This window comes from Micromys minutus, assembly GCF_963924665.1.
Source record: "Micromys minutus genome assembly, chromosome: 9".
Lineage (NCBI taxonomy): Eukaryota > Metazoa > Chordata > Mammalia > Rodentia > Muridae > Micromys > Micromys minutus.
Genome location: NC_137978.1, coordinates 62276801 through 62288886, shown reverse-complemented (window position 1 = coordinate 62288886; position 12086 = coordinate 62276801). Strand labels below are relative to the sequence as shown.

At 50.2% G+C, this 12086-nt stretch overlaps 1 protein-coding gene across 2 annotated transcripts; it reads right to left on the bottom strand.

The window, feature by feature from the left end:
- Positions 1 to 371: 371 nt before the first annotated feature.
- On the bottom strand, positions 372 to 10971 carry ENO1 (enolase 1). Of its 2 annotated transcripts, none has more exons than XM_080921413.1 (12): positions 10832 to 10971; positions 8750 to 8843; positions 6691 to 6786; positions 6048 to 6106; positions 4227 to 4296; positions 3923 to 4056; positions 2942 to 3164; positions 2185 to 2382; positions 1644 to 1845; positions 1288 to 1396; positions 1114 to 1172; positions 372 to 738 (listed from the first exon to the last, which is right to left on the bottom strand). In XM_080921413.1, the coding sequence occupies exons 2-12, from the start codon at positions 8832 to 8834 to the stop codon at positions 669 to 671; spliced, it is 1305 nt and encodes a 434-aa protein (XP_080777539.1). In that variant the 5' UTR covers positions 8835 to 8843; positions 10832 to 10971; the 3' UTR covers positions 372 to 668. The 2 variants fall into 2 exon arrangements, with proteins under 2 accessions (XP_080777539.1, XP_080777538.1); XM_080921412.1 differs by lacking the exon at positions 6048 to 6106 and adding an exon at positions 5694 to 5752.
- Positions 10972 to 12086: the final 1115 nt, after the last annotated feature.

Below are 12086 nucleotides of genomic sequence, written 5' to 3'. Positions count from 1 at the left end.
ATCACTACGATACTTTCCCTTCTCAAAACTGCCAAGTACTCACTGTGAGGTAGTGCCCCTGGCCTTGAACATACTACTGCTTAATCATGCTTGGGGCAGAGATTTGGCTCAGTGGTTCAAGGTGCTTCCAACCCAATGACTAGAATTTGATTCCTTTACTAGTAAAGAAAATAACTCCTCTGGTTTCCACAGGTTTGTGCACCTCCCACATTTTCTACTAGGAGTCCTTCTAACCTCAGACCATTTGAATGTCATCTGGATCATTTGGCTGAAGCTGCCTGATCTCTCTCTGCTCCAGCAGTCAGTCCCTTTTAGAAAAGAACCCTCTAGGCCCCTCCAACCCAGGCCATCACAAATGAGATGCTCAGTACTCAGGCTTCTGCAGCTTTTATTTTTGCACGTAAACCACTGGGGGAGTCTTGATGGTGGGCACCCTAGAGATTACACTGGAGTCCTGAGGGCTCCAGACACTAGCTGGGAAGTCGGGTGGCAGAAACAAGATTCTGATCACATGATTACAAAGCTGGGCTCCAACAGGGCTCCAGGTGGTCAGGTGTGGACGTCTAAAGGAGCAGTGACATGGGAGGGGCAAGCACTGGGCTGGCCTTGAGCCGCCTGGATGACTTCAGGGACAGAGCTGGTGGCTGGAGGGATCTCCAGTCTGTACTTTACTTGGCCAGCGGGTTCCTGAAGGATCTGCCAGCAAACTTGGCTTTGCTGCCCAGCTCTTCCTCGATTCTTGGCAAACAGAAGAGAAAGAAAGCAAAGTTAGTTCTTTGTGGAAGAGGCTGCAGTGGAACCTGTTTGTTAATTCTAGTCCAGTTAGTGGAAACAGAAAAATTGCTGACTTTGAGATCAGACTGGGAGACAGTCCGAACCAGCCTGAACTACATAGAAATGCTGGTCACATCTGGGATGTGGGTACATCTGACTCAGCTCCCAAAGAGGCTGGACACTCAAGGTGACCTGTTCTGCCTTCCACCAGAAGGTGGCAGCATACTGTAATGTGTGCATAAGTGTGAACCAACAACTGTCTGTGCCTGGCTTGGGATTTCCAACAGCAGCACATGCCCACCCAGTTGTCTTTCCACTGCCACCAGAAAGTGTCTTTACCTAAGGATCTGATTGTACTTGGCCAGGCGCTCAGATCGGCAAGGGGCACCAGTCTTGATCTGGAAGGACAAAGGAAAAACCATCATTATAGAAGCAACAGGGAACAAAGGACTTGCCTTCAGCCATGGTTTAAAAAACAACCCCCAAAACTGCACCCAGGTCGGTAGCTCTTACCTGTCCAGTACAGAGCCCCACCACCAGGTCAGCAATGAAAGTATCCTCAGTCTCCCCAGATCGATGGGACACCATGACACCCCAGCCATTGGACTGGGCCAGCTTACACCTAAAGAAAGGGCATTGAGTCAGATCATGTGATGCACCCTGCGGCCCTTGTGTTGAATGGTATTCATGACTGAGCTACAGCCTCAGTGCCCCACCCTCCACTGGAAACTTCTCATAGCCACTAACCCAGAGAGAAACCATCAGCGTCTACATAGTGAAGCAAAGGAACCCAGTGCTTGCTGTTGCATGCCCTTGACTGGCAGCACCCAAGAGTCTCTAGAAGGCTCTCCCCTCCACAGGATACTCACGCCTGCAGAGACTCGGTCACAGAGCCGATCTGGTTCACTTTGAGCAGGAGGCAGTTGCAGGACTTCTCGCCCGCCGCCTTGGCAATCCGCTTAGGGTTGGTCACTGTGAGGTCATCCCCCACCACCTGGATGCCTGCACTGGCAGTGAACTTCTGCCAAGCGTCCCAGTCGTCCTGGTCAAAGGGGTCTTCAATGGACACCACTGAGAAAAGAGACCTGCTTTTAGCATGAGCCTGGTCTGTGGCCCCCCAACCTCACACCTCTTCTCCCCTTCCCTTTCTCTATGAGCCTAGGGGTTTGCAATCTCTTTAAAAAATGATGTGTTTGAGACAATCTGTCATTGAATAGTCTGTTGAGCTTCCTGCCTCAGTCTCTTGATGGGATTAATTCTGCTTTGAGACAGGGTCCTTGCAGTAAGAGGCTGGCTGTGAACTCATGGTATATCTCAAAGGTGCGACTTTCCCTCTTCAACATCTGCATGATACATTCTATGTACTACTTCACTCAACTAAAATGTTCACAAACCACTTGGAACACTCACCTGGGTAGTTCTTGATGAAGGACTTATACAGGTCAGCCAGCTGGTCAGGTGTGATGTAGCGGCTGGGGTCATCCGGAGACTTGAAGTCCAGGTCGTACTTGCCAGCCCTGTAGAACTCAGAGGCAGCCACATCCATGCCGATGACGACCTGATCAGTGTAGCCGGCCTTTGCAATTGCCGTCTTGAGCAGCTCTAGTGCTGGAGAGACAAGGCCAAGGGGGGTAACAGAAGTAAGGCTTCACTAACAGCTGCCAAGACTGTCTTACGAGTACAACACTCTGTCCTGGACTGGCTTGAACAGGTAGGGACCCAAAAGGGAAGCCTCAGCAAGGGCCACCTCAAGTCAGATATGCTTTCTGCTACCTGCCAAAGACTCCACCAGCTAGAAATGCATTCTATACAGGTCAAAGGTCACAATGTGACTATAAATAAGACAGCTGATAAAGGTTTGAGTCCAACCAGTCAATCCCTCAGGTCATGGTGGAAGGAGATGCTGATACTAGTTGGACTCACATACACAAATTAAAATGGAGTCAAATTAGTACGTAGGCTGGAGAGATGATTCAGTGGGTAGGCACACTGGCTGCCTTCCAGAGTCTCCAGGTTCATTCAATTAATTACCAACACACACAATGGTATAGTACTATCTTTATCCAGTTCTAGGGGATCTAGGACCTACCTCAAGCTACCCAATAAAATGGCAAAGACAAAACCCAAAAAACCCAAAGTGGCAGGTCTGAGCTCCCAATGCCTTTACCTTCTTTGTTCTCCAGGATGTTAGGTGCGAATCCACCCTCATCACCCACATTGGTGGCGTCTTTCCCGTACTTCTCCTTAATGACATTCTTCAGGTTGTGGTAAACCTCCGCTCCAATGCGCATGGCTTCCCGGAAACTGGATGCTCCCACAGGCAGGATCATGAACTCTTGCATGGCCAGCTTGTTGCCAGCGTGAGAACCCCCGTTGATCACATTGAAAGCCTGGAGTAGAGAGAGCCATGTTACCAGCCAGGGAAGCCAAGGCACACCCACCTAGGGTGTGAAGCCTCTGAACTCACCAGCTACCATTCAGTCGGTATGAACCTTGCCCAAAAAGTCATGGTGGTCCCCAAACGCTCACTAGGACTCTTCTGAAAATGTCTTATCTTACTCACTATGCTGGGTGTCAAAAACACGTAATAAGGAACAGGGTCCTTATGTGTACCTATGGATATGATACTGCAGTCCCACAATGTTAGTATTACTGTCATCCCAACACAGTTTAAGAGCACATAGAAAGTTTATAGAGGGATCTAGATCATTGGGCTCTTTGCATGTGTGGGGACAATGCCTTGATTGATTAGGTTGACTGATGAGTAAAAGCAGCCCATTATGGGCAGCACCAGTCCCTAGGTTCTAGACTCTGTAAGGGTGAAGGCATTCTGCATTCACTATCCCTACCAACCCCTGGGCCACACTCTACCCTGGAGATCAGGCTAGCCTCAAATTCAGGCTGTCCACCTGGCTTCTGCATCCCAAATGCTGAGACTAAATAAAAGGCCCACTCAGCCTAATGTCACCTCTGCTCTGACTATCAAACAAAAACAAGGAGCCATTGCTGCCCCAACTTCCCTATTATGAAGGACTAGAATCAATAACATGGTAAACCAAATACTTTCTCCAGTTGCTTTTTCCTGAGATATTTTACTGCAGCACAGAAATGAAACAAGACAGCCTTAGCAAGTTTCCAAGTCACTCACTGGGACAGGCAGGATAACTTCAGGGTTGCCAGCCAAGTCAGCAATGTGACGGTAAAGGGGGACCCCCTTTTCCACAGCACCAGCCTTGCAGACAGCCAGGGACACTCCCAGGATGGCATTTGCACCAAATTTGGCTAGAATAAAATGAAAATAGTGAGCAGATGCTGCCTCAGCCTCTTTCCCTCTGACCTGCTGAAATGGACCCTCCTGCCCTCCTGCAAAACAGCCCCAGTCACGGCAGATTCAAAAATCGCTTGACTACAAAGCTGCTTCTGACCAAGGAGAGGCTCCACCGGCAACTCACATTTATTCTCGGTGCCGTCCATCTCGATCATCAGCTTGTCAATCTTCTCTTGCTCCACAACATTCACTTTCTGTAGGGAGACAGAAGGTAAGCGCTAAGGCTAACATCTGAGTCTCACTCTCCCGCCAAGCAACATTTCAGAATTATATGCACTAAGTCTATAGCCAAGGGCCTGGGAGTAAAGCTCAGAGATGGAGCCTCTCAATGTTTGCAAAGCCAGGCTCAATCCAGTTCCAAACGCCCTGAAGGGGTAAAGCAGGAGAAAACAGAGCCACACTTGACTTGTTCTCATTAACAGCTCCAGGAACTTCCTTGGCTCCACTGGAGAATAGTCTACCTGGGCTGTCAAGGTCACACACAAGACACAAGTGCGTGGAATATGCTATGAAGTGTCACCACAAACACGGTGCTCTTGTATAAAAATTCATAAAGCGTATTGTTCATTCAAGCAAGCAGCAGTCTGCAGAGGCTGTCTCTAATGCTGTTGATCTTGGACCAGACAAAGGACAGGAGACCATTGTCTGGTGAGAATGTATGGGTACACAGCTTGCCCAGGATCACCTTGCTCAGACCATTTTACTCACAAAACACTATGTACAAGAACCGCATCCCAGGGCGCCGCCCCGCTCGTTTGCCGAGGCAGCGCTGAAGGAAGGCTGAACCTCCTCAGCAGTGTCTGAGGAAGGCCTGGGGATGAAGGGACAATGAACAAGGAGTATGAGGTGCCCCAGACACTGGAGCAGAGGGCACAGGCCACTGTGTAAAGAGCAAGTGTCTGGAGACCAGACGAACAGAACCAATCACAGGCTCGCTGGGGACAAAATGGATGGTACAGGGTGAATCTGTGAATTTGAGTGGGAGGAACTAGGTGTTAACATGGTTTGGAAAGGACTACAAAGGTACACTATTCTGGACAAATCTATGGGCTTATTTCCCTCACAGCTGGTTGTGAGCCACCAGACCAAGCTCGGATCCTCTGGAAGGGCAAGTGCTGTCCTACTGAGCTTTTCTAGCCTCAAAGGAAGAGTTCTTTTAGGTGGGGAAAGGATTGAATTCAGGGCTTTGCACACAATAGGCATACATCAAATAAGATGGCACCTGCTACCACCTACTTTACAGTGTTGGGAATATAGTCTACACAGAGGATCATCCCCAGTCCCACCCAGTCTGTAATAAAGCCACCCCAACAGAGCAATAATCTCCGAAGTCCAGAAGTCCACATATCGGCCATGGACAATGTCCCACGTGACAAACTATGTCAAGCATCCCCCACCCTGCCCCAGTCTGGTCCAGTTTCAGGCACTTTCAGAAGCAAAGGCACACACACTGGCAACAGGCAGGTTAGACTCATGCAAGAGGGAGTCCTGCCGGCTTCTAAAAGCTCTCAGAATAAGCTATTGTCAGGAGAGGCCTGCTCCTTGCTCTGGTGGCATGGGTACACAGGAGTTACCAGGAGATGGGTCCTACCTTGCTAACCAGAGCAGGTGCAATAGTGTTATTGATGTGCTCAACAGCCTTTGAGACACCTAGAAGGAACAATCATGAAATTACTTACACAATTACAGTACATAGGCTTGAGCAGCCTTGCTGGAGCACCTGAGTCATGGGCCCAGAAGCCCAAAGCCTCCACAGGATGTCGTTAACCCCCATCCCTCACTTCCCCCAGAACGGGGCTTTCTGGCCCAGTCTGAGTGCTCTTCCCTAGCACCCCAGAGGGTTAGAGCCACACCAAGAGCCATCAGCCCAGAGTGCTATGAGGGTGTTAGTTCAAGACCATGCACTGGGAAGACCAGCTGCACACCAGGATGCCCAGCTTGTTACCTGAGTGCACAAGGCTGGTGCCAGGAACTCATTAACATACTTAACAGGTCTGGAGACGCCTGCCCATTAGAAGTGAATAGAAGGAAAGAGACTCAGGAGAGAACAGGCTTCAGAGGACACAGAGGAAAGAAAGCAAAGACAGAGGCAGGAGCGCTCCAGACGTCAGGCTTCTCCTAAGCCCTGAGACCGCGCAGACACACTCTTCCCTCTCTTCGGACATGTTCCCCCAATTGCTGCCCTCACCACTATTGGTGCATTAACAGTCATTTTTTAGAAAGACCACACACAGTTTACAGGGCTAATACTGTATCAGGGAAAAGGGCAGGGCCTAACTCTAAGATGTCTTCAGCACCCAAGGCAGAGTTCATTTACATAATAAAGGCCACACTAAGGGTAAAGGCCTGCCTGCCACCCAATCCACTGGGCAACAGAAAAGCAAACAGAATCGCCTCCCCACCCCCATGACATGCCTCAGCTCCTTCTGGGAGGAAGGGATATTAGCAACCAGTCTCCTAGCATTTCTGTGCCAGTCTCCCAGGCTTAGGAAGGTGGGCATCGGTAAGCTACCCTGCCGGATTTCCTACATGACGGCAGTGCTATGGGTGAATACCCGGAGAAGGGCAAGAGCTGGTGACATCCTTACCCTTCCCCATGAAGCGGGTCTTATCATTGTCTCGGAGTTCCAGGGCTTCATAGATGCCAGTGGACGCACCGCTGGGCACTGCAGCTCGGAAGAGACCTGAAACAGAGGTGCAAAATTCAGTATTGGGCGTGGCACCTGCCTGTAATCCCAATACACAGGAGGCTGAGGCAGCAGGATCGCTGTCTGAAGCCAACTAGGACCAAAGCAAGTCTTATCTTTTTAAAAAAAGAAAGGTGGGATGGGGAAAAAAAAGAAAGAAAAAAAAAAATCAGGCAAACAAACCGACCACACAATCATACCTGTAGCTCACGTCCAAGCCCCCAGTTAGCGAATACACTCAGCACTATGGCTTCCTTCCACACCACTCACTATACAGACTGAACACAGACCCACTAAACAGTGCTAAAGTGACCACGATTGCTTGAGGGACCTGCAAGGTAGCCTTGTTTGCAATGTGCCCTGGCTTCCTACATTTCCACATGGCTCTGGCCTTGGTCAGGCAAGGCTTGTCAGTGGCAAAAAATACACGGGCAGGTTTGCATACTACACAGACTGGGCTAATACATAAACCCCACTTTCCATCCTATAGATGTTGAACTAGAAGGTGTCTCTCAAGTACCTGCCTCTGCCTTTGGCTCTGGGGACGCCCTCTCCCAAAACATGACTCAGTGCTATCTGCATAGTTTACCAAGGCCGGAGTTCAACCCTCAGTAATATAGACAATAGATAAAATATCATTCACTTCCATCTAAAACATGTTGAAGCCATGCTCTGTACACCTTTTTTTGACTCAGGGCTTCACTGAGCCTGGAGCTCACCAATTTACCAGCACTGGCTGATGTCCTGTCTCTCCTGCGCTACTGCTAGCCCTGGTTTTTGTGGGTGCTGGGAATTGGACCCTGAGCCTCGTGTCTGCACAGCAGGCATTCCCCCAACTGAACAACCTCCGCAGGTGCTCAGATATTTAGGCCAACTCTCGTGGTCCACAACTGTAATCTCAGCACCGGTGTGGGCTACACATACAGGAAGTCTTATGGCAAAACAAACCAATTATCATAAATAGTGCTTTTAGTTGGCAGGTGAAAGCATAAAGAGCTACAGTTAGATGCCCTCCCATGTGTTTGACTTTGTGTAAGGCTGCACCAGCAGATGGAGCCATTCCCTGCAATGGGGACACCATGTCATGTGCGACATCACCAGCAGATGGAGCCACCCCCTGCTATCCGACACCTGATGCTAGCTAGCATTCTTGGTATTCAACAGGAAACTGCCAGAACACAGTAACTGTGGCACACAAGCTGGCTCTTGTGAGAACCTTTCATTTCCTGGGGGATGGGACAAGGGTAGGTAGGGCTGGGCACTGGTGCTTGAGTCACACATGACTCAGACCTGACTGGTGAGCTCCTGTGCTTAGGAGTATGCACCCACTACATGCATACTAAATACTGATGCTGGAATTAGCACAGATGGGATTCTTTTGGTTTGTTTTGTAGAGGAATCAGGGCCTTACTATTGTAACCCAGGCTAGTCTCAAAACTGGCAATCCTCTTTCCTGTAGCAGGTCCAAGTGTGGAGATTAAAGGGATTAGTCACCACACCCTGCCAATTCCTTTTTTGCAATGCAGTGATTTGACTTTAGGGCTTCCCTCTTACTAAGCAAGTGCTCTGCCCAACTATATCTCACTCCCTTGTAACAGGCGCCCAGTCTAATGTTTCCCTCCCTATGGGAAGCTTGTCCTAGAATAAAAAGCAGAGCTTCCAGCCTTTTCCATGAGAGCACGGCCACCACTTTCTCCTTCCTTTCCACGTGGGAAGAAATGTCCTTTCACTCTCCATTGGCTCACTGAATCACAAAGCATGCTTAGCTCTCAACCCCCCACCCCAGGAACCTGTGCTTTAAGCCCTTATTTCCCTGCCCCAACCCACATCCTGTCAGTCAGGGCAGCAGATGCCTGTAATCCCAGAAGGCATCAGAGGTATCAGAGCAGACAGAACTGCCACCCTGACGGTTCTCAATAAGCTGTGGCAGAAGAAACCAGGAAACAACGTGGGTGTGTACCTTTGGCTGTGTAGAGATCCACCTCAACAGTGGGATTTCCACGGGAATCAAAGATCTCTCGGGCAAAGATCTTGAGAATAGACATGGTGAATTTCTGTAGAGGGGAAAAAACAGTTCATATATTATTACCTTATAAAGTGTGACATAGGTTAAGGTTGCTTATCAGTGAGGGTCTGGGGAGTGAGGACTGCTTCTTACAGAGCAGGTTCTAGATTGTTCTTCCTGCCAAGCATAAGGTCCACATGGCACAATGAAAAAAACCGCTCCTGCAGATAAGTCCTCTGAACCTAAGTGTTCTGTCAGTAATTGTGGAAAAAGACACCTCAACCCATCAAACTGCACCCAAGGCAAGGGCAGAGCACTCAGGTGACACAGATTTGATAACCAGTAAGAAACCGAGAGGAAGCCAGAACCCCAAGCTGCTGGGCCTGTGGCTCCCAACTACTACCATTCTCAGCCCAGTGGCACAGGCTAGCTTCCCTAGCACGTGGGCAGTCCTGGGTTCAATTGCCGCCATATTTTTGCAAGAGCTACGACTCTTCTGGCTAGTACATTTCAAAGGGGCACTTTGTCTCACTTTTAAAAGGTATCCAAAGTAGGTGTTTAATTATAAAACATCCTGAGAGGAAGAGGATATTGGGCAACAGACAGCAAGTCTTAAAAGAATTCCACTTTCTTACTTCTTTCCCTGCAGGGCTTCCAAGGAAGAAACTTACCAAGTGGGTTCTAGAACTAAATTGGATGAGACAAGGAGACAAATTAGCATTTGGATGTTGTTACCTAACTAGGCCCCCACATCTTTTCTGGTAAGCACTGAAGAAAAGCCATGCTCTTGTTTCAATAGAAGCTACTTCTGTGCTCTTGTCTTCGCTAAGACAAAGGATCTTTATGCACTAACCCACTATGTTACAATACCTACTTACTATTCCTCAATCCCTTTCTTATCTCCATTTCCAAAACATCAATAATTTTACTGTGCCAAGTTTCATGAACATTTTGTAGACCAGGCTGGGTTTAAATACCATACTTTCCGTCTCACACTTTCGCATTCTACGTTAGCCTGAACTCATAGCGATCCTCCAGCCTCAGAATCCCTAGTGCTAGATTTTCATGTGTGCATCACCAGGCCTGGTTCCTTTATGGGGGCGGAGGAAGTACCCACGTGCCACAGCGCACTGCAGAGACATTACAACTTGTAGGAGTTGGTCCTTCCTTTCACCATTTGTAACTAGCTTGGATCTTTAGGCTAGGCAGCAAACGTACTTAACAAAAGTCAGAAGTTCTCACCCACTCCGTCCTTTGTCTGGATTGAATGCCAGACCAAGGACAGGAAAGTGGACCAATCGGTCAGGCTTATCACCACTGATTGGCTCTGGCCTACCCCGAAAGCAAGTCAGCCAAGGCACCACATTGCCTAGGCCAGAATGAACAGGAAATTTCCTCAAATACATCTTAAATCCGCTCATGGCCAGCTAGCAGCTACCCAGGAAGCTCGAAGCTCTTGCCTAACTTAGTCGGGGTCTCTATCAGGCTTCCCCATCATACAACGAGACTTCTGCAATTTCCTGTAAGTACCTAACCGACACTCACTGGTGAGAAATATTCCAGAGCAGAGATGGGTTGGACCACTCCCGCCCAGTGACGCTCGACTGCGGTCCAGGAGGCACAGCCTAGGCAAGATTTACTAGGGTGGGGCGCTCTGCCTCTTGGGCATCCTTATTTCTGGCCCTTCCATTTTGAGAAGGGATTTAATGATCAACGGTGTGAGGGGGGGTTAAGTCGCTCTCTCCCTCCAAAACCTTGTATACATAGATATAAAAGTTAATTTTTTCTTCTCAACCGCGATCATCCCTGGCCGGTATTTCCCTTGTCGGCTTGGGAACCCGTATACACTGAAACCCTGAAGCTCGGTGATCATCACTGGGCTTGAACCTCCACCCTCCAAGAGCCTGCGTCCTTCCACGAGGCTGACCCGAGTGCTTCCCAGGTAGCGGCTCGTGCCCAGGCTAGGGGGTGCACGCGGCCACTGCACCCCCAAGTGGAGCTGGTAGGTAAGATCCCCGAGAGGAACACGGACCATACCTGGCAGTCGGATCGCTGCGAAGGAAGGAAAGAGGGTTCTGTAGACACCGGAGAGAGCTTTAAGGACAGACGAGAGCGCGACCCTGTACCAGAGCAGCACTAAGCACCTCCCACTCTGACTTCCTATCCTGCTAGTTAGGCCCCGCCCAGTTCCCCCCTTTCGAGCCCGCCCTCCCTCCGCCCCGCCACTCTATTGGTTCAGTGTGCCGTCACTCCAATAGAAGAGCGTGACCCAGGCGGCCGCTTGGCCTGCCCAAACTAGGGGCGAGGGCACGGGGGTGGGGGTTGTCCTGCCTGGCTGGGCATTGCCTGCCTGAGGCATAGCGGGAATGCCGGGCCAGCCTCCCGCTGGGAACCGGGGGCCCAGCTGAGGGTCTGCGGAGCCCGGATGCGGGGCGGGGCTCTGCGGCGGGCATGAGGGCTTGAGCCCGCGGCACGTACTCCGAGTCCCACACGCACTCGGCGTGGCTGCGGCGCCGCACGTCCGGCCCACGACCTTGCTGATGACCTTCGCGCCTCGCCCCTCCAGTGGGCCTCCCCCCACCGGGAGGTGCTGGAGCCCCAGGCTGTGTGGAAACGTTGGTGCGTGGCCTGGGGGCCTCGCAACCGCGTGGAATTGGCGGTGGCGGTGGTGGGGGGGAGGCTCACGGGATCCTGCGCCTGCGCACTGAGCGTCCTTCCCCCCCAAAGTCTGGTCCTAGCTGTCTGGTGCCATCCGCCAAGGTGACCCCGTCCTTTTGTCCTTGCTGTCGCGAGTCCCAGGCCGAGGTAGCCAAGGGGAAGTGAACTTTTCCTTAATATTACCTAATCATTTGTTATTGTGTGGAGAGTACGGAGTCCTACTATCTAGCTCTCACGAAGTAAAGGCAGTACCTTTGTGCGACACCCACCCAGCCACTCCACCCTACACTAGAACTTTACTTATTTTTCTGATGTGCTGGCTTAGGGTGGGTTCATTCTTCATCCCTGTTAATGTTCCTTTCTTGAAAGATTTAATAATACCTCTTTCCCCCTGCCAGTGTTCTAGATGAAACCTCTCTGGATTCTTGGATTCTTGGATTCTTGAGACCCATCCTATTGATTAAGAGTTTGGGGTTTTATGTAGTCCCGAGGCATTTCTCAAAGGTCTAGACTAGTAATATTCCACGGTGACGTGGCAAACGTCCGGAAGTGGTGGGTGGAGCCATTTTACCTTTCTGATCAAGAAAATGAAGCTGGTGTTTAACCACAGCTGTGGGGAGGTAGAGAAAGGCAG